Raw genomic sequence first — 27,711 nt, 5'->3', positions numbered from 1 at the left:
ACAGCTGCTGTTACTGATGCAAGCACCACAGCAGCTGCAGATGTTACAACACAAGCCTCTGGTGTAACTGCACAAGAAACTACAACTGTCGCAGGTGATGTAACTTCACAGGCAGCAACAACTCAAGCCCAGACTACTGCTGCTGCCGATGTAACCACACAGGCACAGACAGCTCCTGTTACTGATGCAAGCACCACAGCAGCTGCAGATGTTACAACACAAGCCTCTGGTGTGACTGCACAAGAGACTTCAACTGTCGCAGGTGATGTAATTTCTCAGGCAGCAACAACTCAAGCCCAGACTACTGCTTCTGCCGATGTAACCACACAGGCACAGACAGCTGCTGTTACTGATGCAAGCACCACAGCAGCTGCAGATGTTACAACACAAGCCTCTGGTGTGACTGCACAAGAGACTTCAACTGTCGCAGGTGATGTAACTTCACAGGCAGCAACAACTCAAGCCCAGACTACTGCTGCTGCCGATGTAACCACACAGGCACAGACAGCTGCAGTTACTGATGCAAGCACCACAGCAGCTGTAGATGTTACAACACAAGCCTCTGGTGTGACTGCACAAGAGACTACAACTGTCACAGGTGATGTAACTTCACAGGCAGCAACAACTCAAGCCCAGACTACTGCTGCTGCCGATGTTACAACACAAGCCTCTGGTGTGACTGCACAAGAGACTACAACTGTCGCAGGTGATGTAACTTCACAGGCAGCAACAACTCAAGCCCAGACTACTGCTGCTGCCGATGTAACCACACAGGCACAGACAGCTGCTGTTACTGATGCAAGCACCACAGCAGCTGCAGATGTTACAACACAAGCCTCTGGTGTGACTGCACAAGAGACTACAACTGTCGCAGGTGATGTAACTTCACAGGCAGCAACAACTCAAGCCCAGACTACTGCTGCAGCCGATGTAACCACACAGGCACAGACAGCCGTTGTTACTGATGCAAGCACCACAGCAGCTGCAGATGTTACAACACAAGCCTCTGGTGTGACTGCACAAGAGACTACAACTGTCGCAGGTGATGTAACTTCACAGGCACCAACATCTCAAGCCCAGACTACTGCTGCTACCGATGTAACCACACAGGCACAGACAGCTGCTGTTACTGATGCAAGCACCACAGCAGCTGCAGATGTTACAACACAAGCCTCTGGTGTAACTGCACAAGAAACTACAACTGTCGCAGGTGATGTAACTTCACAGGCAGCAACAACTCAAGCCCAGACTACTGCTGCTGCCGATGTAACCACACAGGCACAGACAGCTCCTGTTACTGATGCAAGCACCACAGCAGCTGCAGATGTTACAACACAAGCCTCTGGTGTGACTGCACAAGAGACTTCAACTGTCGCAGGTGATGTAATTTCTCAGGCAGCAACAACTCAAGCCCAGACTACTGCTTCTGCCGATGTAACCACACAGGCACAGACAGCTGCTGTTACTGATGCAAGCACCACAGCAGCTGCAGATGTTACAACACAAGCCTCTGGTGTGACTGCACAAGAGACTTCAACTGTCGCAGGTGATGTAACTTCACAGGCAGCAACAACTCAAGCCCAGACTACTGCTGCTGTCGATGTAACCACACAGGCACAGACAGCTGCAGTTACTGATGCAAGCACCACAGCAGCTGTAGATGTTACAACACAAGCCTCTGGTGTGACTGCACAAGAGACTACAACTGTCGCAGGTGATGTAACTTCACAGGCAGCAACAACTCAAGCCCAGACTACTGCTGCTGCCGATGTTACAACACAAGCCTCTGGTGTGACTGCACAAGAGACTACAACTGTCGCAGGTGATGTAACTTCACAGGCAGCAACAACTCAAGCCCAGACTACTGCTGCTGCCGATGTAACCACACAGGCACAGACAGCTGCTGTTACTGATGCAAGCACCACAGCAGCTGCAGATGTTACAACACAAGCCTCTGGTGTGACTGCACAAGAGACTACAACTGTCGCAGGTGATGTAACTTCACAGGCAGCAACAACTCAAGCCCAGACTACTGCTGCAGCCGATGTAACCACACAGGCACAGACAGCCGTTGTTACTGATGCAAGCACCACAGCAGCTGCAGATGTTACAACACAAGCCTCTGGTGTGACTGCACAAGAGACTACAACTGTCGCAGGTGATGTAACTTCACAGGCACCAACATCTCAAGCCCAGACTACTGCTGCTACCGATGTAACCACACAGGCACAGACAGCTGCTGTTACTGATGCAAGCACCACAGCAGCTGCAGATGTTACAACACAGGCCTCTGGTGTAACTGCACAAGAAACTACAACTGTCGCAGGTGATGTAACTTCACAGGCAGCAACAACTCAAGCCCAGACTACTGCTGCTGCCGATGTAACCACACAGGCACAGACAGCTCCTGTTACTGATGCAAGCACCACAGCAGCTGCAGATGTTACAACACAAGCCTCTGGTGTGACTGCACAAGAGACTTCAACTGTCGCAGGTGATGTAACTTCACAGGCAGCAACAACTCAAGCCCAGACTACTGCTGCTGCCGATGTAACCACACAGGCACAGACAGCTGCAGTTACTGATGCAAGCACCACTGCAGCTGTAGATGTTACAACACAAGCCTCTGGTGTGACTGCACAAGAGACTTCAACTGTCGCAGGTGATGTAACTTCACAGGCAGCAACAAATGAAGCCCAGACTACTGCTGCTGCCGATGTAACCACACAGGCACAGACAGCTGCTGTTACTGATGCAAGCACCACAGCAGCTGCAGATGTTACAACACCAGCCTCTGGTGTGACTGCACAAGAGACTACAACTGTCGCAGGTGATGTAACTTCACAGGCAGCAACAACTCAAGCCCAGACTACTGCTGCTGCCGATGTTACAACACAAGCCTCTGGTGTGACTGCACAAGAGACTACAACTGTCGCAGGTGATGTAACTTCACAGGCAGCAACAACTCAAGCCCAGACTACTGCTGCTGCCGATGTAACCACACAGGCACAGACAGCTGCTGTTACTGATGCAAGCACCACAGCAGCTGCAGATGTTACAACACAAGCCTATGGTGTGACTGCACAAGAGACTACAACTGTCGCAGGTGATGTAACTTCACAGGCAGCAACAACTCAAGCCCAGACTACTGCTGCAGCCAATGTAACCACACAGGCACAGACAGCCGTTGTTACTGATGCAAGCACCACAGCAGCTGCAGATGTTACAACACAAGCCTCTGGTGTGACTGCACAAGAGACTACAACTGTCGCAGGTGATGTAACTTCACAGGCACCAACATCTCAAGCCCAGACTACTGCTGCTACCGATGTAACCACACAGGCACAGACAGCTGCTGTTACTGATGCAAGCACCACAGCAGCTGCAGATGTTACAACACAAGCCTCTGGTGTAACTGCACAAGAAACTACAACTGTCGCAGGTGATGTAACTTCACAGGCAGCAACAACTCAAGCCCAGACTACTGCTGCTGCCGATGTAACCACACAGGCACAGACAGCTCCTGTTGTTGATGCAAGCACCACAGCAGCTGCAGATGTTACAACACAAGCCTCTGGTGTGACTGCACAAGAGACTTCAACTGTCGCAGGTGATGTAATTTCTCAGGCAGCAACAACTCAAGCCCAGACTACTGCTACTGCCGATGTAACCACACAGGCACAGACAGCTGCTGTTACTGATGCAAGCACCACAGCAGCTGCAGATGTTACAACACAAGCCTCTGGTGTGACTGCACAAGAGACTACAACTGTCGCAGGTGATGTAACTTCACAGGCAGCAACAACTCAAGCCAAGACTACTGTTGCAGCCGATGTAACCACACAGGCACAGACAGCCATTGTTGCTGATGCAAGCACCACAGCAGCTGCAGATGTTACAACACAAGCCTCTGGTGTGACTGCACAAGAGACTACAACTGTCGCAGGTGATGTAACTTCACAGGCACCAACATCTCAAGCCCAGACTACTGCTGCTGCCGATGTAACCACACAGGCACAGACAGCTGCTGTTACTGATGCAAGCACCACAGCAGCTGCAGATGTTACAACACAAGCCTCTGGTGTAACTGCACAAGAGACTACAACTGTCGCAGGTGATGTAACTTCACAGGCAGCAACAACTCAAGCCCAGACTACTGCTGCCGATGTAACCAAAAAGGCACAGACAGCTGCTGTTACTGATGCAAGCACCACAGCAGCTGCAGATGTTACAACACAAGCCTCTGGTGTGACTGCACAAGAGACTACAACTGTCGCAGGTGATGTAACTTCACAGGCAGCAACAACTCAAGCCCAGACTAATGCTGCAGCCGATGTAACCACACAGGCACAGACAACCGTTGTTACTGATGCAAGCACAACAGCAGCTGCAGATGTTACAACACAAGCCTCTGGTGTGACTGCACAAGAGACTACAACTGTCGCAGGTGATGTAACTTCACAGGCAGCAACAACTCAAGCCCAGACTACTGCTGCAGCCGATGTAACCACACAGGCACAGACAGCCGTTGTTACTGATGCAAGCACCACAGCAGCTGCAGATGTTACAACACAAGCCTCTGGTGTGACTGCACAAGAGACTACAACTGTCGCAGGTGATGTAACTTCACAGGCAGCAACAACTCAAGCCCAGACTACTGCTGCTGCCGATGTAACCACACAGGCACAGACAGCTGCTGTTACTGATGCAAGCACCACAGCAGCTGCAGATGTTACAACACAAGCCTCTGGTGTGACTGCACAAGAGACTACAACTGTCGCAGGTGATGTAACTTCACAGGCAGCAACAACTCAAGCCCATACTACTGCTGCTGCCGATGTAACCACACAGGCACAGACAGCTGCTGTTACTGATGCTAGCTCCACAGCAGCTGCAGATGTTACAACACAAGCCTCTGGTGTGACTGCACAAGAGACTACAACTGTCGCAGGTGATGTAACTTCACAGGCAGCAACAACTCAAGCCCAGACTACTGCTGCTGCCGATGTAACCACACAGGCACAGACAGCTGCTGTTACTGATACTAGCTCCACAGCAGCTGCAGATGTTACAACACAAGCCTCTGGTGTGACTGCACAAGAGACTACAACTGTCGCAGGTGATGTTACTTCACAGGCAGCAACAAATGAAGCCCAGACTACTGCTGCTGCTGATGTAACCACACAGGCACAGACAGCTGCTGTTACTGATGCAAGCACCACAGCAGCTGCAGATGTTACAACACCAGCCTCTGGTGTGACTGCACAAGAGACTACAACTGTCGCAGGTGATGTAACTTCACAGGCAGCAACAACTCAAGCCCAGACTACTGCTGCTGCCGATGTTACAACACAAGCCTCTGGTGTGACTGCACAAGAGACTACAACTGTCGCAGGTGATGTAACTTCACAGGCAGCAACAACTCAAGCCCAGACTACTGCTGCTGCCGATGTAACCACACAGGCACAGACAGCTGCTGTTACTGATGCAAGCACCACAGCAGCTGCAGATGTTACAACACAAGCCTATGGTGTGACTGCACAAGAGACTACAACTGTCGCAGGTGATGTAACTTCACAGGCAGCAACAACTCAAGCCCAGACTACTGCTGCAGCCGATGTAACCACACAGGCACAGACAGCCGTTGTTACTGATGCAAGCACCACAGCAGCTGCAGATGTTACAACACAAGCCTCTGGTGTGACTGCACAAGAGACTACAACTGTCGCAGGTGATGTAACTTCACAGGCACCAACATCTCAAGCCCAGACTACTGCTGCTACCGATGTAACCACACAGGCACAGACAGCTGCTGTTACTGATGCAAGCACCACAGCAGCTGCAGATGTTACAACACAAGCCTCTGGTGTAACTGCACAAGAAACTACAACTGTCGCAGGTGATGTAACTTCACAGGCAGCAACAACTCAAGCCCAGACTACTGCTGCTGCCGATGTAACCACACAGGCACAGACAGCTCCTGTTACTGATGCAAGCACCACAGCAGCTGCAGATGTTACAACACAAGCCTCTGGTGTGACTGCACAAGAGACTTCAACTGTCGCAGGTGATGTAATTTCTCAGGCAGCAACAACTCAAGCCCAGACTACTGCTACTGCCGATGTAACCACACAGGCACAGACAGCTGCTGTTACTGATGCAAGCACCACAGCAGCTGCAGATGTTACAACACAAGCCTCTGGTGTGACTGCACAAGAGACTACAACTGTCGCAGGTGATGTAACTTCACAGGCAGCAACAACTCAAGCCAAGACTACTGTTGCAGCCGATGTAACCACACAGGCACAGACAGCCATTGTTGCTGATGCAAGCACCACAGCAGCTGCAGATGTTACAACACAAGCCTCTGGTGTGACTGCACAAGAGACTACAACTGTCGCAGGTGATGTAACTTCACAGGCACCAACATCTCAAGCCCAGACTACTGCTGCTGCCGATGTAACCACACAGGCACAGACAGCTGCTGTTACTGATGCAAGCACCACAGCAGCTGCAGATGTTACAACACAAGCCTCTGGTGTAACTGCACAAGAGACTACAACTGTCGCAGGTGATGTAACTTCACAGGCAGCAACAACTCAAGCCCAGACTACTGCTGCCGATGTAACCACACAGGCACAGACAGCTGCTGTTACTGATGCAAGCACCACAGCAGCTGCAGATGTTACAACACAAGCCTCTGGTGTGACTGCACAAGAGACTACAACTGTCGCAGGTGATGTAACTTCACAGGCAGCAACAACTCAAGCTCAGACTAATGCTGCAGCCGATGTAACCACACAGGCACAGACAGCCGTTGTTACTGATGCAAGCACAACAGCAGCTGCAGATGTTACAACACAAGCCTCTGGTGTGACTGCACAAGAGACTACAACTGTCGCAGGTGATGTAACTTCACAGGCAGCAACAACTCAAGCCCAGACTACTGCTGCAGCCGATGTAACCACACAGGCACAGACAGCCGTTGTTACTGATGCAAGCACCACAGCAGCTGCAGATGTTACAACACAAGCCTCTGGTGTGACTGCACAAGAGACTACAACTGTCGCAGGTGATGTAACTTCACAGGCAGCAACAACTCAAGCCCAGACTACTGCTGCTGCCGATGTAACCACACAGGCACAGACAGCTGCTGTTACTGATGCAAGCACCACAGCAGCTGCAGATGTTACAACACAAGCCTCTGGTGTGACTGCACAAGAGACTACAACTGTCGCAGGTGATGTAACTTCACAGGCAGCAACAACTCAAGCCCAGACAACTGCTGCTGCCGATGTAACCACACAGGCACAGACAGCTGCTGTTACTGATGCTAGCTCCACAGCAGCTGCAGATGTTACAACACAAGCCTCTGGTGTGACTGCACAAGAGACTACAACTGTCGCAGGTGATGTAACTTCACAGGCAGCAACAAATGAAGCCCAGACTACTGCTGCTGCTGATGTAACCACACAGGCACAGACAGCTGCTGTTACTGATGCAAGCACCACAGCAGCTGCAGATCTTACAACACAAGCCTCTGGTGTGACTGCACAAGAGACTACAACTGTCGCAGGTGATGTAACTTCACAGGCAGCAACAATTCAAGCCCAGACTACTGCTGCTGCCGATGTAACCACACAGGCACAGACAGCTGCTGTTACTGATGCAAGCACCACAGCAGCTGCAGTTGTTACAACACAAGCCCCTGGTGTGACTGCACAAGAGACTACAACTGTCGCAGGTGATGTAACTTCACAGGCAGCAACAACTCAAGCCCAGACTACTGCTGCTGCCGATGTAACCACACATGCACAGACAGCTGCTGTTACTGATGCAAGCACCACAGCAGCTGCAGATGTTACAACACAAGCCTCTCGTGTGACTGCACAAGAGACTACAACTGTCGCAGGTGATGTAACTTCACAGGCAGCAACAACTCAAGCCCAGACTACTGCTGCTGCCGATGTAACCACACAGGCACAGACAGCTGCTGTTACTGATGCAAGCACCACAGCAGCTGCAGATGTTACAACACAAGCCTCTGGTGTGACTGCACAAGAGACTACAACTGTCGCAGGTGATGTAACTTCACAGGCAGCAACAACTCAAGCCCAGACTACTGCTGCAGCCGATGTAACCACACAGGCAAAGGCAGCTGTTGTTACTGATGCAAGCACCACAGCAGCTGCAGATGTTACAACACAAGCCTCTGGTGTGACTGCACAAGAGACTACAACTGTCGCAGGTGATGTAACTTCACAGGCAGCAACAACTCAAGCCCAGACTACTGCTGCTGCCGATGTAACCACACAGTCACAGACAGCTGCTGTTACTGATGTAATCACCACAGCAGCTGCAGATGTTACAACACAAGCCTCTGGTGTGACTGCACAAGAGACTACAACTGTCGCAGGTGATGTAACTTCACAGGCAGCAACAACTCAAGCCCAGACTACTGCTGCTGCTGATGTAACCACACAGACACAGACAGCTGCTGTTACTGATGCAATCACCACAGCAGCTGCAGATGTTACAACACAAGCCTCTGGTGTGACTGCACAAGAGACTACAACTGTCGCAGGTGATGTAACTTCACAGGCAGCAACAACTCAAGCCCAGACTACTGCTGCTGCCGATGTAACCACACAGGCACAGACAGCTGCTGTTACTGATGCAAGCACCACAGCAGCTGCAGATGTTACAACACAAGCCTCTGGTGTGACTGCACAAGAGACTTCAACTGTCGCAGGTGATGTAACTTCACAGGCAGCAACAACTCAAGCCCAGACTACTGCTGCGGCCGATGTAACCACACAGGCACAGACAGCTGCTGTTACTGATGCAAGCACCACAGCAGCTGCAGATGTTACAACACAAGCCTCTGGTATGACTGCACAAGAGACTACAACTGTTGCAGGTGATGTAACTTCACAGGCAGCAACAACTCAAGCCCAGACTACTGCTGCTGCCGATGTAACCACACATGCACAGACAGCTGCTGTTACTGATGCAAGCACCACAGCAGCTGCAGATGTTACAACACAAGCCTCTCGTGTGACTGCACAAGAGACTACAACTGTCGCAGGTGATGTAACTTCACAGGCAGCAACAACTCAAGCCCAGACTACTGCTGCTGCCGATGTAACCACACAGGCACAGACAGCTGCTGTTACTGATGCAAGCACCACAGCAGCTGCAGATGTAACAACACAAGCCTCTGGTGTGACTTCACAAGAGACTACAACTGTCGCAGGTGATGTAACTTCACAGGCAGCAACAACTCAAGCCCAGACAACTGCTGCTGCCGATGTAACCACACAGGCACAGACAGCTGCTGTTACTGATGCAAGCACCACAGCAGCTGCAGATGTTACAACACAAGCCTCTGGTGTGACTGCACAAGAGACTACAACTGTCGCAGGTGATGTAACTTCACAGGCAGCAACAACTCAAGCCCAGACTACTGCTGCTGCCGATGTAACCACACAGGCACAGACAGCTGCTGTTACTGATGCTAGCTCCACAGCAGCTGCAGATGTTACAACACAAGCCTCTGCTGTGACTGCACAAGAGACTACAACTGTCGCAGGTGATGTAACTTCACAGGCAGCAACAACTCAAGCCCAGACTACTGCTGCTGCCGATGTAACCACACAGGCACAGACAGCTGCTGTTACTGATGCAAGCACCACAGCAGCTGCAGATGTAACAACACAAGCCTCTGGTGTGACTTCACAAGAGACTACAACTGTCGCAGGTGATGTAACTTCACAGGCAGCAACAACTCAAGCCCAGACTACTGCTGCTGCCGATGTAACCACACAGGCACAGACAGCTGCTGTTACTGATGCAAGCACCACAGCAGCTGCAGATGTTACAACACAAGCCTCTGGTGTGACTGCACAAGAGACTTCAACTGTCGCAGGTGATGTAACTTCACAGGCAGCAACAACTCAAGCCCAGTCTACTGCTGCCGATGTAACCACACAGGCACAGACAGCTGCTGTTACTGATGCAAGCACCACAGCAGCTGCAGATGTTACAACACAAGCCTCTGGTGTGACTGCACAAGAGACTACAACTGTCACAGGTGATGTAACTTCACAGGCAGCAACAACTCAAGCCCAGACTACTGCTGCTGCCGATGTAACCACACAGGCACAGACAGCTGCTGTTACTGATGCAAGCACCACAGCAGCTGCAGATGTTACAACACAAGCCTCTGGTGTGACTGCACAAGAGACTTCAACTGTCGCAGGTGATGTAACTTCACAGGCAGCAACAACTCAAGCCCAGACTACTGCTGCTGCCGATGTAACCACACAGGCACAGACAGCTGCTGTTACTGATGCAAGCACCACAGCAGCTGCAGATGTTACAACACAAGCCTCTGGTGTGACTGCACAAGAGACTACAACTGTCGCAGGTGATGTAACTTCACAGGCAGCAACAACTCAAGCCCAGACAACTGCTGCTGCCGATGTAACCACACAGGCACAGACAGCTGCTGTTACTGATGCTAGCCCCACAGCAGCTGCAGATGTTACAACACAAGCCTCTGCTGTGACTGCACAAGAGACTACAACTGTCGCAGGTGATGTAACTTCACAGGCAACAACAACTCAAGCCCAGACTACTGCTGCTGCCGATGTAACCACACAGGCACAGACAGCTGCTGTTACTGATACTAGCTCCACAGCAGCTGCAGATGTTACAACACAAGCCTCTGGTGTGACTGCACAAGAGACTACAACTGTCGCAGGTGATGTAACTTCACAGGCAGCAACAAATGAAGCCCAGACTACTGCTGCTGCTGATGTAACCACACAGGCACAGACAGCTGCTGTTACTGATGCAAGCACCACAGCAGCTGCAGATCTTACAACACAAGCCTCTGGTGTGACTGCACAAGAGACTACAACTGTCGCAGGTGATGTAACTTCACAGGCAGCAACAACTCAAGCCCAGACTACTGCTGCTGCCGATGTAACCACACATGCACAGACAGCTGCTGTTACTGATGCAAGCACCACAGCAGCTGCAGATGTTACAACACAAGCCTCTGGTGTGACTGCACAAGAGACTACAACTGTCGCAGGTGATGTAACTTCACAGGCAGCAACAACTCAAGCCCAGACAACTGCTGCTGCCGATGTAACCACACAGGCACAGACAGCTGCTGTTACTGATGCTAGCCCCACAGCAGCTGCAGATGTTACAACACAAGCCTCTGCTGTGACTGCACAAGAGACTACAACTGTCGCAGGTGATGTAACTTCACAGGCAGCAACAACTCAAGCCCAGACTACTGCTGCTGCCGATGTAACCACACAGGCACAGACAGCTGCTGTTACTGATACTAGCTCCACAGCAGCTGCAGATGTTACAACACAAGCCTCTGGTGTGACTGCACAAGAGACTACAACTGTCGCAGGTGATGTAACTTCACAGGCAGCAACAAATGAAGCCCAGACTACTGCTGCTGCTGATGTAACCACACAGGCACAGACAGCTGCTGTTACTGATGCAAGCACCACAGCAGCTGCAGATCTTACAACACAAGCCTCTGGTGTGACTGCACAAGAGACTACAACTGTCGCAGGTGATGTAACTTCACAGGCAGCAACAACTCAAGCCCAGACTACTGCTGCTGCCGATGTAACCACACATGCACAGACAGCTGCTGTTACTGATGCAAGCACCACAGCAGCTGCAGATGTTACAACACAAGCCTCTCGTGTGACTGCACAAGAGACTACAACTGTCGCAGGTGATGTAACTTCACAGGCAGCAACAACTCAAGCCCAGACTACTGCTGCTGCCGATGTAACCACACAGGCACAGACAGCTGCTGTTACTGATGTAATCACCACAGCAGCTGCAGATGTTACAACACAAGCCTCTGGTGTGACTGCACAAGAGACTACAACTGTCGCAGGTGATGTAACTTCACAGGCAGCAACAACTCAAGCCCAGACAACTGCTGCTGCCGATGTAACCACACAGGCACAGACAGCTGCTGTTACTGATGCAAGCACCACAGCAGCTGCAGATGTTACAACACAAGCCTCTGGTGTGACTGCACAAGAGACTACAACTGTCGCAGGTGATGTAACTTCACAGGCAGCAACAACTCAAGCCCAGACTACTGCTGCTGCTGCCGATGTAACCACACAGGCACAGACAGCTGCTGTTACTGATGCTAGCTCCACAGCAGCTGCAGATGTTACAACACAAGCCTCTGCTGTGACTGCACAAGAGACTACAACTGTCGTAGGTGATGTAACTTCAGAGGCAGCAACAACTCAAGCCCAGACTACTGCTGCTGCTGATGTAACCACACAGGCACAGACAGCTGCTGTTACTGATGCAAGCACCACAGCAGCTGCAGATGTTACAACACAAGCCTCTGGTGTGACTGCACAAGAGACTACAACTGTCGCAGGTGATGTAACTTCACAGGCAGCAACAACTCAAGCCCAGACAACTGCTGCTGCCGATGTAACCACACAGGCACAGACAGCTGCTGTTACTGATGCAAGCACCACAGCAGCTGCAGATGTTACAACACAAGCCTCTGGTGTGACTGCACAAGAGACTACAACTGTCGCAGGTGATGTAACTTTACAGGCAGCAACAACTCAAGCCCAGACTACTGCTGCTGCCGATGTAACCACACAGGCACAGACAGCTGCTGTTACTGATACTAGCTCCACAGCAGCTGCAGATGTTACAACACAAGCCTCTGGTGTGACTGCACAAGAGACTACAACTGTCGCAGGTGATGTAACTTCACAGGCAGCAACAACTCAAGCCCAGACTACTGCTGCTGCCGATGTAACCACACAGGCACAGACAGCTGCTGTTACTGATGTAATCACCACAGCAGCTGCAGATGTTACAACACAAGCCTCTGGTGTGACTGCACAAGAGACTACAACTGTCGCAGGTGATGTAACTTCACAGGCAGCAACAACTCAAGCCCAGACTACTGCTGCTGCCGATGTAACCACACAGGCACAGACAGCTGCTGTTACTGATGCAAGCACCACAGCAGCTGCAGATGTTACAACACAAGCCTCTGGTGTGACTGCACAAGAGACTTCAACTGTCGCAGGTGATGTAACTTCACAGGCAGCAACAACTCAAGCCCAGACTACTGCTGCGGCCGATGTAACCACACAGGCACAGACAGCTGCTGTTACTGATGCAAGCACCACAGCAGCTGCAGATGTTACAACACAAGCCTCTGGTATGACTGCACAAGAGACTACAACTGTCGCAGGTGATGTAACTTCACAGGCAGCAACATCTCAAGCCCATACTACTGCTGCTGCCGATGTAACCACACAGGCACAGTCAGTTGCTGTTACTGATGCAATCACCACAGCAGCTGCAGATGTTACAACACAAGCCTCTGGTGTGACTGCACAAGAGACTACAACTGTCGCAGGTGATGTAACTTCACAGGCAGCAACAACTCAAGCCCAGACTACTACTGCTGCCGATGTGACCACAAAGGCACAGACAGCTGCTGTTACTGATGCAAGCACCACATCAGCTGCAGATGTTACAACAGAAGCCTCTGGAGTGACTGCACAAGAGACTACAACTGTGGCAGGTGATGTAACTTCACAGGCAGCAACAACTCAAGCCCAGACTACTGCTGCTGCTGATGTAACCACACAGGCACAGACAGCTGCTGTTACTGATGCAAGCACCACAGCAGCTGCAGATGTTACAACACAAGCCTCTGGTGTGACTGCACAAGAGACTACAACTGTTGCATTTTTATCCAATTTAACCACTGAAGTTGCAACTTCTGAATTTTTTAATATGTTTCCATTTGGAATTACAGCAGGGGATTACTTTTTGGAAGCACCTGTGTCTATTGGAATCCCTATTGGATCAGGTACGTGTTATTGGAACAGTCCTTGAAATTAATAAAATAGAGCAGTGAGGTTGACTGTATTGATAGCTTATGCTTCACATGACTAATTTACAAGATATGTTTGGATTTTTCACAACAGTTGGAAGAAAACTTGTGAAGTGGAGTAAAAAGCGCACATTCCCAGCAAACACAGAACGTTTTCTAACATAACAATAACATTACAATAGCGTTTTTTTTTTTTCGTTATATAAACGCATAGCAAAATCATTATAATGTTCTGTGTTTGGTGTGGTGTAATTACATGTTCAAACTAATCAAAATGTTTTGATAAAGTGTGCTGCACATTGTGTGATAAAGTGTGCTGCACATTGTGTGATAAAGTGTGCCTTTGTCTTTAATATGTTGCTGATCAAATTGATCAAAATCACTATAAGTGTACATAGACTTGTTGTTATAATCTAATAGGAGCTTTAATCACCTTTACACACACACACACACACACACACACACACACACTCACATATATATATATATATATATATATATATATATATATATATATATATATATATATATATATACTTTATTGAGCATTTAATGTCTACAAATTACCTTTTACCCTATCTTTTCTCTATAAATTGTTTTTTTTTTACATATATGTTTTTTATACAAAATACAAAGCTGGCAAAACGGGCATGAGTGCTGAGAATTGCAGGGGATAATAGGACTAATGCTAGTGATGGGTATTCCGTTCTTACTGGTTTCAGTTTTATATGCTTTTATGGCTCCTTATTCACTGCCTTACATACATTCTTTTGGGTTATAGATAAATCCTCATTGTTCAGTGACTAAATTATCATTTACACATATATCATCATACGGTGAAGATATAATTGCAATTTTGGGGTAAAAACTGAACAATCGGTTTCTCAAATTTCTCCTTTACCTGAGCACCCACGAACACCTCTTAAAGTTGATTTAATGACACTATTTAATACTCCAAAACCTGTCAGCGATTTTTAAAAAGTTCTAGTTCAGGTTTTATCGTTGATAAAGCAAAATAATGCCTTTGCTTAATGGAAATTTGTAATTAAGGGATCCAAACTCCATAACAAAAACATTTAAACTAAAATGACGGCACGGGATTGTAGCCCATACACTTGTGGTCAACTCTGCCAAAATTCGTGATAAATTCTTAATTAGGGATGAAGTCACGCGCCATACCGATTGCTATCCCACCTCAAAATAGAAAGGCGTTAAATTGACGACTAAGTTTTTAATCAGCACAAAAATAAATGCATTATTGAATAATTAGATGCAGGAAAACCTCATTTTAGGTATCTGGAGGATAATAAAGGCTTATCATACCCTTTGTTTATCATGACCCGTTTTCTGCTTAGGTTGTATCTGCTTCTGTCGCTATTCATTTTTACATTTCAGTGAGAAATTGAGTTTATCTAAACCCCTTTAAAAAGCAGGCTCTAAATGTCAAATTATCATCGTGTTAACGTCAAAACAAAGTTTTAAAATCAGATCCAAAGTTTGACAGGGGCAGGAAACATTCACTCTTTTTCTGAAGGTATATAGTTTTTTATATTTTTACATGCCGAGAAAGAACAGTCAAAAACAAAAATACTCATAACATTCTTACTGAGTAACCCCACCCCATCTCCCTTCATCGTCCATAGCTGTTGCTTTCAATCTAGATTTGTCCTCGTTTATCAAGGAAGCAGATGTCAACTTCCTTGGTTTTATGAAATTATTCTGTAAAATATCATCATTTAATTTGATACAGGTGGCAGCCTCTGCATCGGTTCCGATACCCCTTTTCCATTTCAAGGGCGTCTACTTAATAGTATATATGTGAGTATATCCTGGGACAAAGGAATCCCACTTTGTCAAACGATTCTTATTTTCGATTTATGTTGTCATACTCTTAACACCGTCACTGCTTTTTTTATCGTAAAATTTGTGATAAGTTTACTGTGATTACTTTGAATTCTACTGCATAAGCTATGAGAAATAAAGATTTTAAGTTCACTCGTATTATCCACCAAACAAACTGTCCATTAAGATGTCTTAAACTTAGCGGTACAAAATACCTTCAACAATAACCTCTAAATTTACTGTAACCTTAGGTCTCTGCTGATGGTTACGTATCGTTCAACCATCCCTATACTGGACGTGTCCCTTTCCAATTTCCACTTATTGGAGATGACATAATTGCACCATATTCCATGGACCAAGAAGACCCTTCAGAGAATTCCTCCTCACGTGTTTACTATCACGCTTATTACAGGTTGGTTTACATGATACAGTTGGGATAGTGATGTTTATTAGTTTGACACACAAATTATATTTATTTAACGAACTATATTTATATAAAAAACGATTTTATTATTTTTTCATTATTTATTCAATTATTTATTTATTCATTATATTTTTTCAAATTTTTGATTTGTTAATTCCTGCATTCATTACTTTTAACTATCCGCATTACGTGTTTTTGTACTCTTGATTATGAAAGTATGTGTGAGCGTTCTATATATATAGACATTCCAACATTCCTGAGCATGTTTTTATATTCTTATTTCTTGTCCGTTTATTTGTTTATTTTATTTATAATATTTAATTGTTTGGCAGAAACTGTAAAACAATAATTACTTTCTATAAGACTGAACGTTTTACGTCATTTACAGGGCACAAGACACCGGTACCACTGCAATCAGCACGTTCCAGCGAGCGGACGATGAGATTGGTGCCTTCATTAGTGAAAACTTCACCTCAACGTTTGTGTTTGTCTCTACATGGTACCAGGTGGTCCCTTATCCAGCGACTTGGTACCAGAACCAGGTGACTAACTTCAGGCCCAGCTGCACTATTAACTCTTCAATATTTACCGACGTCTACTTGAGTTTATAATAAATATGTACTAAATTACTAAAATAAAGTAACTTTTGATCTATAACATAAGACATCGTCTTTCTTTAATGAGTTAAATTGTTTAAATGGAATATAACTAATTTAGCTTGGTACATTAATATTTATCTTAAAGTTTTGACCGACCTTGAAAGTTCTTAAGACAAGGCATCTAATCACATTAAAACGTAGATCTACTCATGCAAGACAGTAAGAAATATACACCCGGCATGCTGTGATATACATGTATTTTTAGATTGGACACGTTAGTTTATGCTGGAAATCCATGGTTTGCCTTCAATCATTTGGTCACAAAAAGCGCCATAACTCATTTTACAGTGATCTCATATTTCATAGTGCCATATTGTATTTTCATTTCCAGAATAACAGCTATCAATTAGTTCTGGTCACCAACGGCACCCAATCTTACGCCATTTTTAACTACGGACAGGGTGCCATGTACTCAGACCCGGAAAACGGGCACATGTTTGCTACCATAGGTTATAACGACGGGGTGACAGGGTTTTATGAAAACACCTATTTCTCCAGAACTTCTCAGTCAACTAGGGCAGATCAGATAGCAGGCAACGGAGGTGAGCCTTATTAGAATGTCCAATTGTATGTAAAATTGATAAGCCAGCGCTTAATGCACTTACCCGGTACGGTATTAAATCACATATCCATGTTATGTATTTAATTTTTTTTCTTTAATTATAATAAGTAAATCTTTATTTCTTATATTTTTATCTCTTGACTGTCTGCTGTGTTTTTGCGTCATTTATTCAATGTCATAAAAATATTAAGAAACTATATTCGGTTACCAGGTGAACCTTTTGCTCATTATCATGCTTGCTGTGAATTACATTCGTGACCAGGTACCGGTACCTTTCACTTGTGTTTAATCTATATGAAGTCACCACATTTCTGTTCTCAATCACTTATTAGGCACGCAGGGAAGTTGGATATACTCGCTTTCCGGTGGTTCCACCACTACCACCACCAACTCTTCTATCCGTGACGTCTGTACCCGGTGGACGTGTAGTCAGAACCTGACCGAGTTACAGGTGTGGCAAGAAGCAACGGAACCCTGCCCCTGCAACATCGTTCAGGCGTCAACCGATGGCAGATATGTAGTGGACTGGGTCGCCTTCACGGCCAGCCCCGTGTTTGCTTCTGCGTATGGAACTGGGCAGGTGAGAGCGATCTTTACTTTGCATGCTTGGGGCGGGATTGGTTATTTTGTGAAATAATACTGTTCAAATGCATGTTTTAAAATCTTATTCCCTCCATTACACCGAATGCACCATTACAAAATTGCAGCGATTCCATAAGTCCAAAAAGACCGACAACTTGTTAATTTAGTTAAAGAAGATTCAATGTCAAATTACTGTCCTTTCTGATCTCACTGATTATTTTAAATCTGAAACAAATCTAAATCTAAACATTACAGATTTTTGGCTCGCTCAAAATGCAGAAACATACTAGATGGGCATCTTTCATCATATAACCTTCTATTACATATATGTGTCATGTTATAGATTTGCCGCTACGACCAGTTAGACTTTTCCAACTTCGGTAGCTTGTTGGTGGGCTACCCCACTGGCAGCAACTTAAAGCGCTGCAACACCCTGACGTCCAACTGTACAGAAAATGACGCTTACTACCGCGACATCTGTTGTACCAACCTGGCCTTATGTAAGGTGTACTATACCTATAGACCATCTGACGACTGCTCACGCTATGAAGCTCCACAGTTGTGTAAGTGCTTAGTTTTCTTTTTCTTTTTATTGTTTTAATTTTGTTGTTATTGTTGTTTGATGACACGCGTATACGCATACACACATGCTCACATTTGCACCTACCAATGAAATAAGGCGAAATGTTATAGTTTGTGTTTGAGGGTAAAAATAAACACACTAAAAACAAATTTTAGCCCAGCGCGCCGTGGATAACGTGGAAGAGCGGGCCTTATTTTTTCTCTTTTACTTATGCTTGATGTTCATTATCCCATTCTTATAGAACATTTTTGCTGTATTATATAGCGTTTGCCTGGGGTGAACCACATGTGACCACACTGGACGACTTTAGCTATACCTTCAATGGACTTGGCGAGTATTGGCTAGTAAACAGCACGGACGGCTCCTTTACCTTCCAAGGTCGCACCGCCGAGGCCTACGATGAGAGCGGGAACAGAATCAACGCCACAGTGTTCAGCGCGTTTGCCGCAAAGGAAAGCGGCTCCAGTCGCCTGCACGTGGAACTCTCGGCTAACAGAACAAGTAAGAATCATATTCAAAGGATATCACAATGTAGTTTCGGAGTTAGCCTTAGCACCTGCTTCTTCGATCAATGTTTATAAATATTGCTTTTTAGAGGTTGTATAGCCGTTTTTAAAAGTTTGAATTAAAAACTGTGTTATACATGTACATTTTTTGTTTTTGTAAGAACGTTCTTTTCAAAGAGAAATTGTTTTTTAAAAAAACTTCTTTTTCCGCTGTTGCGCACTGTTTTGATTAAAAGTAAATAATGCATCAAATATTGGCAACCCACGTATGAATTACTGTATGTCCTTACGCCAATGTATTTATGTAATACCTTACATCAGAACTAATATGAACAGACATTGCCGTGAAATGGTGCTCTCGCGAGGAATTTTCATTACATATAGTAACAAAACTATAAAAATGCTATTCAGTTACCTGCATGTGCAATTTAGTTACCTTTCCCACAATCAAATTGATATACTTTGTAGCTGTATTATGTAAAATTCTTTATGCTGTACATACAATACTGTTTGTTCTATTTCCTTTGCAGGTTTTAACGTGTACGTAGATGATACTGACGAAACCAATGCCTTCTGGAACAACGAGAATTTTACCCAAACGTACGGGAACAACCTCATGTTAAAAAGATGTACCAATCTACTGGCAGCGTCTTTCTCCACGGGTAAGTTGAACATTTCCTTTTATAAATCTGCACATCCAATTTGATTGGGAGAAATTTTTGGTTAAACGTGAGATTGTTGATACAAGAGGTGTGCATTGTTACTTAATAGTGGTGGCAGTAGCCTATATTATATCAGTTACTCTTCTTTTTGAAATTTAACAGTGTTAATTATGACTTGGAAATAATAACGAATTATTATTATTAATCGTTATTATGTCCAAGATTATGATGAGTTGTCTGTCTCGGTGTACTGAAGATTAATCTAATAATCATATACCAACGCCCAGCAATACCCTGTACGTCGCGACTAGCAATGTGAAAACAAATATGCTTAAGACACATTGTAAAATGACTAGAAATTTTCACCTTTATTTCTAGGGTTCGCAATGAATATCTCGTTGGGGACCGAACTCCTCCAAATTGTCGTGTCCACACCCCGGTCCTACAGTGGAAAGACGCGCGGCCTACTGGGCGTATACAATGGCAATGTCTCTGATGAATTCACTCTATTGAATGGAACTACGGTTCTCAATACCAGCGCCTCTCAACGGGAGATTTTCTATGAATTTGGTCAAAAAAGTGAGTGATAATGTAAAGGTTAAGATTTGCTGCCTTCTTTGCTTTTTGAGTGTAGAATTGATGGTTAACGTTTATGTTGTGCAACCAGTGCAACAGACATGCATCGAGCTACTTATGACTTTCTCACGTTTTTTACTTTTAGATCCCTTGGTAACAAATATTTATTTCATTTTAGTGCAAATTTCTCCTTCGGACTCCATTTTTTGGTACGCGCCGAACAAGAGCGCACAGGACTACGCTCATCCGGAGTTTGTCCCCATTTTCGAAATCAGTTTCACCAGCATGGAAGAAGAACAGAGGGCAGCAGTCATTTGCGGCAACAGCAGCGAATGTTTATATGACTATGCAGTAACAAGGAGCATTAATATTGCAAACGAAACAAAAACCTATAAAGCTATTCAAGTGGAAAAAGTCGTAATACTAGGTAACACAATTTTCACTTAGTAACTTTTTATGTAAGCTGCAGTTTGTAGCACTTGTGTGTAATATAAAAAAATCTGTATGTTAGACATAAAAAGTCTATCGAATCTATTTTAATATCTTTTTATCTTAATCTCGTATTCTTCTCACAACCTTGTTCAATAAATCCATAGCAATATTAAAGCTAGTTTAATCAGTATTCGGTTTTTATTTGTAAGTCACATAGTTTACTTCTGAAACATTGTTCTCTTATCACCTCCAGAAAATACCCCACCCCGAATACTTGCCACACAAACTCCGTCGGTGTTGAATGTAACCGTCGGTACCATTGTGACCTTTAACGTCACGGCCATAGACATCGACGGAGACGGGTTTTCTCTAAGATGGAGTAATATCAGCGCCATAAACCTGACCCAAGTGAACCCAGGAGAGTTCCAGTGGACTCCTTCGACTACGTGGAACGTCAGTCTCACGTAGGTATCGGGGAAACATTGCGGGGGGGGGGGGGAGAGATGATTAACAGTTACCAGCTCTCTATCCGTTGTTTAATATATCATAACCATATACTAGAATGTTCGCAAATGTCTTTGTATAATTGAAATCTTGGTTAACAGCAGCTTCCTCTTTGTTGAAAAGTACGATGTTAGTTGCATGTGCAATCAGGCAGTATTTGCTGTACATAACGTAGTAGTTCAAAAGTTTTGAAACAGTTGTGCATTTTGAATCTTGCATATTGAAATTTATATTAGGTGCTTAGATTAGCAATTGGTTGTTATACCTTTTGTTTATCACAAATCGATTACCTTATTATTGTTAAATTTTTAATTGATTTTTTTTTATAATTTCCATTTCAGATTTTCCGCCGTTGATGACCGTGGCGCCGTGTCGGCTGAACATAAGATTATTGTGAACATTTGCAACAACTGCTCTGGCAATGGGGTGTGCAATTTTGCCGTGCCTCAGGCATCATATTCGATGTCAACGCTGGCTAGCTGTGAATGCTCAACTGGTTGGGAAGGTTCGTCTATGTTCACACAATTACGTCTCACCTTAAAGATTCGATGACTTAGTGCTACAATAACAGCATAATTTATTCAGGAATGTATGTCCTTCCGATCCAAATTTCCACACTGTATACCTCATCAGTACAATATTCTCAAACTATCACAAGTAAACCTGAAATATACGTTTTTCTTACTCTCTGAATTCGTTATATGGACTTGGTAAAGATGATGTTTTAATACTTATCAGATATCAAAAGGACAAAATGTATACACTATTTAATTTAAATCAAAATCCTTTAGGGTCGTCTTGCGATTCTCAGAGCAACGGCTGCCGGAACAACCCATGCGATATTTTTAATACCACGTGCACAGACTACACCCCGGAGCAGGAAGCAGTTCTAGGCGTGCCTTATGCGTGTGACGAGTGCCCGGTCGGGTTTTTTAGGCACCCCGTCACACGATTTTGCACAGGTATGAAACGATTCATTCCATTTTTCGAAATAATGACGCCTTAAGAGATTCAGTACATAATGGATTATAAAAGATATGTGGTAAGTTATGGTAACATTCGAGTATCTTATCCGTTATGTTTCAAGACCTCCAAAGACACCGCCTTGGAAAATGTTTATACTGATATAACAACATCACATGGGAAGATCCCAACTGTACGACGCTATTTTTCTTCTAGATACAAACGAATGCTTCAATTCCACATTGGATACGTGCGATGTACAGACTGCTAAGTGTGTCAACACGGAGGGCAGTTACATCTGTACTTGCAAGAGCGGATATACCAAAGTGAACAGCACTCACTGTCAAGGTACTGTAGTAGTTAATGTGTATGCTGTCATTTCAGTTCAGACCCTTATTTACTTTTACTGTTCATTCTTTTGATGATTAGCCTTGACTTTGCCCTTCCACTTTGAAAAAAGTGAAAAAAATTAATCCTCAGAATGTGAGTGTCAGGCCTGTAGGCAAGCTTGGGTTTTCAAAAGAACCGCCCTTTTGGCCAGGAAAAAGTCTACTCTGAATCCAATAAAAGCTGTGTCAGTAAAAAAAATCCTCCTTTGAAATTGCTGGCTTCAGGAATGAACGCCAACCAGCTACATGTACTGATTGGACTCGAGAATGCACTTTTAATCAAATAACACATTCTGCTTCATATGTAATGATAAAAATATATACTAGCAGCACTTGTGAAAACTTCATTTTGCTGTTCTTATTCATTCTTCAGAAATCGACGAGTGTGCCTCTACCGGACAAAACGATTGCGACCAACTGTGTATCAACACAGCCAATGGATATCTCTGTGGATGTCGAGATGGCTACATTCTCAGCACTGCGGATAATCGTACGTGCGAACAAGGTACGATGTAACATTCTTAACAGTGTTGATATTTTGAAAAAAACTCTTATTTCCTCCCTCTGATAGTATATTCGCATTAGATTTTGGCACTGTTTTATGTGTTCTAATCGTTTGTAAGAATTTAATCTACTTCCCTTGATATTCCTTTAAGCTTATAGTGAACACCAGATCAGTATTTTAAAATGTCTATAATGTCCAATAATAACAATTTTCAAAGCCAGGCTTGGTCTCATTTTTCACCAAATTTACATTAAGCAATAGATATACAACGTATTTATTAATTCCCTCACTTATGAACAACTTGAACATGTATACTTTCAGTGCTGATCCCCGAAATTTGTGATCAAGCCAACTGTACCCAAGGATGCACAAATGAGACGGGAGTGGCCACGTGCTTCTGTAACAACGGGTATCAACTGATGCCAGATAACAAAACGTGCACTGGTATGTTTAGCAATAAATTAACTATTTTAATCACTTTTTTCATTGTTACAAGTTATCATACGTTTATGGCGTAGTAAGAATAGTCCCCACTGACACACGATATAACTTTGGTTGAGAAGAGACGATGCATATTATTAGTATATGGCTGCCGAACAGAAGTTTACTCTTCGAATTATTCCCAGTGTTGACAGCGCGAAAGTATATGGTGCTGAAATCACGTGTAAATTGAAATTCTGCCATTGGGTATGATATCCTAGGACTATAAACAATGCCAATCCTTTTTATCGGATTCTTGTCTACCCTATCATTCTGGGGTTCTTTTTTTTAATGGAACGCACTGTAGGATTCATATAAGTGACAAGTACAACTTTAACCTCTCCCTTTTTCAGATATTGACGAATGCTCAAGTTCAGAAACAAATTTGTGCCAACAACCACAAAACTGTGATAACTACGCAGGCGGATTCGCCTGTAGCTGTGATGTAGGTTTCAAGTTAGCGGAAGATAAACTTAGTTGTCAAGGTAACAATTGTTTTCTAAACATCACTGAGTGCACTGCATATGACACAGTATTCATAAATCCTATTCCTTTTTCAAAGTAAAATTATAATAAGTAATTTCGTTTTGCAAAAAAGCGCCTCCCAGTCTTAAATTTTATAGTGCTGAATATAAATATATTTTAAAACTTCCGTAGCAACGACATATTGATTGCTACCCAGTAACTTGCAACATTGTATTCTGCAATTGAGAATGTATATAGGCCCCTTTATATGCACAAATGCCACTATGTGTCTTATGTTGAGAAAATAAATAATAATGCATTAATGTACCTTTTTATATATTTCCTCTCCACAGAATGTGACGGACTTAACTGGGGTGTGAACTGTAACATGACCTGTGACTGCCAGGGACGCGCGACAAGCTGTAGCAGAATAACAGGCTGCGTCTGTAAACCTGGTTTAACTGGAATTGATTGCTATGACACTCTGGTTATACCAACAACAGAAGAACAGACGACAGTGCCCGGAGTGCCCACCACTGCAACAACAGAAGATGTATCAAATTGGAGTCTACCAACAACTCCACTGGAGTTCCAAACTTCAGCCACTCTTGAAGTGACGGGGGTTGACATAACAACAACATTTTCTCCAGAAACAACCGAATTCATACCCACCGATGAGTTTGTGTTTGAGCCGTGGATGTATGTGACTATTGTTCTTGGCTCTCTTTTCTTGGTCATTCTGGTCCTGCTAATAGCAATCTGCTTGTACAGATGTAGATGGCGCCAAACAAGTTACGCCGAAACCCTAGTTGACAGCGACGACAGGTAAGTTTTCAAACTCCGTATGGTGTGTGATATGATCTAACTTGTGAAAGTGAATGACACTGATTGCAACATATCACTTCAAATGAAAATAAAAAAATAATATTGTTTCTTCAAATTTTATGTTTACACATGCAACTGAAAGAAAACTTTAAAACAGATAGTATACGTGGTGTGATGCGTGCTCTTGTGGAAAATTGCTGAAATTAATTCATTCTAAAACTGTTTCTTATTCTATCAAACAGTCTTAGCCAGGCTGTGCGCCCAGCCTTCGGCAAGGTGAGCGCTGCTCTGAACCCTCGTTACACTTGGCAGTGGCGCCAAATGATCGTTGGAGCGCCGTCAACTTCACGGCAGTCTTTGGACAGCCAGTGGGAGAGTGAAGAAAGCAATCTCCACCGTTCGAAAGCTTTCTCTGGTATAGAGGGACTGGTGAATTTCAACTATGACGATCTCAGTGAATCTGGTAAGTAGATTTTTTAATAATGTCAAAAATATTTGAAATGACTCGACTGAAAAATAATATTGTGTTTAAAACATGAACTTTGTTAAGGGTCACAATGATTGCTGTCAATATGTTTTGTGAAAGAAAGTTAACGCCATTTGTCATTCCTAAAGCAGTGTTATTGTCTTCTTTAAATTTTAAGGTCCGCCCACAGAAGTGGATTCTCTTTCTTTGTGGAACTTTCCTGAAATGGAGAATGCTGTTGCAGGCGAGGTATGAAATTTGATTTTCAAGTTACTTGTAATTCAAAGAATGAGTAAGAATAACCATAAGTTAACGTGGAATAATGTTGTCAAAGTTCATCTTATACAGTATATTACAATGAAAGTATCGTACTTAACTTCTTGTAAAACCAACAATTTTTTTCTTTCATTTTAGTTTCGGATTCCAAGGCCTAAAGTTGACGCTGAACCAGCACCGCATTTTCAGGTAATTTTGATATTTGCACAGCTGTGAATTTGCAGCATATTTGCTGCAATATTGCTGCAAACTTTTCATTTTGGGAGTAGGCCTACATGTATCGAGATATTTTGATTACAGTCGAAACCCGACGTTATAGAAGGCGTGACGAGTAAAATGTTGACAGAGAATTGGTCAAAGATGTGTAACATAATTATTTTATATACCTTTGTTGCTGCAAAGGACCACTGGCTTTTAATGAGGTATCATGAAATAACTCTCTTTTTTTTTTTAATTTATATTGCAGAACATGAGACTAAGACCTGAGTCCAACGCATGACCTGGAAACTTACGCAGAACGAACTGGAACAATACTCGCGGACAAAGACAGTCAAAACTTCCAGCTGAGGATTACAAGACTGTTTGAGACAATCAATACATTATACTGAGAATATACACGAAACTGAAATGACGTAAATATTATTTATATTTAAGAAACTGAGTAGACGAAAAACGTTCTGAGAACGTAGTTAAGATTAGGCAAAATATAGTTCACGCACGTCAGTGGAGAGGAAACCCGCAACTCATTATTTCTAGTCAATAGTCGAGTTGTTATAGACGATACCTAGTCCCCAGATGCATAGAAGTCAGATCGTGAATAATTAGGCTTAGAGATGCAATATGTGGATGCCATAGCAACGTGTTGATCACGTGATAGTAAGCGCTACTTATATCAATTTTAATATTATATCAAATACCATGAGTCTTGAGTGAGTATATATTTTGGAAGTATAATAAATAAATTAGTATCATATATATTTTATTACAGTATATGATAGAAGTTTATATAGGTAAGATTTTTTTTTTTTTTTTTTTGCTTTAAGCCTTTACACCCTTAAACAGCTTTTAACATTTTACTGTATCTAACATATTTTTTAAAATACGCAAACTGTGATAACGAAGAGAAATATCGTTACAATATATTTAGATATTCTGACAGAGTGTTTATATATTATTATATTCTGAAGTAAAATTATGTATTTCTGCTTATACTTCTGGTAGTATTTACATCATCATCTGTCTATATCAAAGAAAAACGTGAAGAGATTCATACTTTTGTAAATAAACTTTTTATTTATTTATTTATTCATTTATTTATTTTTGCATTCTCCTTACGTTTGTGCAGCTAACAGTCTATAATTTCTGTGTTGTAAAAATTTATACTTTGGATAATAAACCTATTAAAAAACACAAAGCACATAAGATGTGTTTCTTTGACAAGTGTTTAATAAGAAAAAGTACTTCAAAAAGTTTCAACAAGTTATTAGGGGCCTGTTAATCGACAAAATGTACCAAATCCAAAAAAGGAGAAAATAGCAAAGAACAAAAAAGCCTTCAATTTTTCATTTCTGGATCACTTCCGTACATGTGATAGAAATGGAAACTGCTTGTTAATAGGTGTGACGCTTTAATCGAAAAGTTAGAATCTGATGTGTCTGTTAGGAGGTTATTATCTTTCGTGCGCGCTCGGCTCCCTCTTCAGCCGATAGCAATTTAGCGTGAACCCAGAGGGAGTTAGGTCGATCCAGATGGATCGACCTAAGTATGGGAACCCACTCTAAATTATTGAACTGATCGATTTTCGGAAGAAATTTTAGAACGAATACTCTGTCATTTTTCCAGACACAGTTCTTGTCGCAATTATTGCAGTTTATCTGTTGTAAATAAATTCAAGTTTCTGTGATATATGTCAGTCAGTGGCTCACCTATCAGATCCATGGCTTGTACGGCGCCTGTCCATCCTTCATATAAGGGACCATTCCCACAAATATTTTGACCGATCTATCCCCCTGGGGAGTATCACTAAATTGCTATCAACGTAACCGGTTTAAATGTCTGTCACGCCTAGTAA

At 43.8% G+C, this 27,711-nt stretch overlaps 1 protein-coding gene across 1 annotated transcript; it reads left to right on the top strand.

The window, feature by feature from the left end:
* Positions 1-13,163: 13,163 nt before the first annotated feature.
* LOC147763396 (mucin-like protein) lies at positions 13,164-27,101 on the top strand. The gene is made up of 23 exons (XM_087003727.1): positions 13,164-13,915; positions 15,690-15,757; positions 16,033-16,193; positions 16,594-16,747; positions 17,196-17,406; positions 17,759-18,006; positions 18,352-18,571; positions 18,856-19,092; positions 19,628-19,759; positions 20,138-20,338; positions 20,514-20,762; positions 21,021-21,231; positions 21,613-21,776; positions 22,063-22,233; positions 22,451-22,582; positions 22,997-23,128; positions 23,450-23,572; positions 23,962-24,093; positions 24,427-24,898; positions 25,141-25,361; positions 25,543-25,613; positions 25,779-25,829; positions 26,107-27,101. The coding sequence occupies exons 1-23, from the start codon at positions 13,258-13,260 to the stop codon at positions 26,137-26,139; spliced, it is 4,452 nt and encodes a 1,483-aa protein (XP_086859853.1). The 5' UTR covers positions 13,164-13,257; the 3' UTR covers positions 26,140-27,101.
* Positions 27,102-27,711: the final 610 nt, after the last annotated feature.

The sequence above is a fragment of the Lingula anatina genome, chromosome 2, assembly GCF_051362555.1.
Source record: "Lingula anatina isolate TDL-2025a chromosome 2, LinAna3.0, whole genome shotgun sequence".
Lineage (NCBI taxonomy): Eukaryota > Metazoa > Brachiopoda > Lingulata > Lingulida > Lingulidae > Lingula > Lingula anatina.
Note: the sequence above shows the minus strand (reverse complement) of the source record. Positions and strands in the feature narration are given on the sequence as shown.

Coding starts and splice junctions, on each gene's coding strand:
- LOC147763396 (XM_087003727.1), top strand. CDS start 13,258: ATGACTGCACAAGAGACTACAACTGTCGCAGGTGATGTAACTTCACAG. Junction 22,583..22,996: donor GAACAGCACTCACTGTCAAG/GTACTGTAGTAG, acceptor TTCATTCTTCAG/AAATCGACGAGTGTGCCTCT. Junction 25,830..26,106: donor AACCAGCACCGCATTTTCAG/GTAATTTTGATA, acceptor TTTATATTGCAG/AACATGAGACTAAGACCTGA.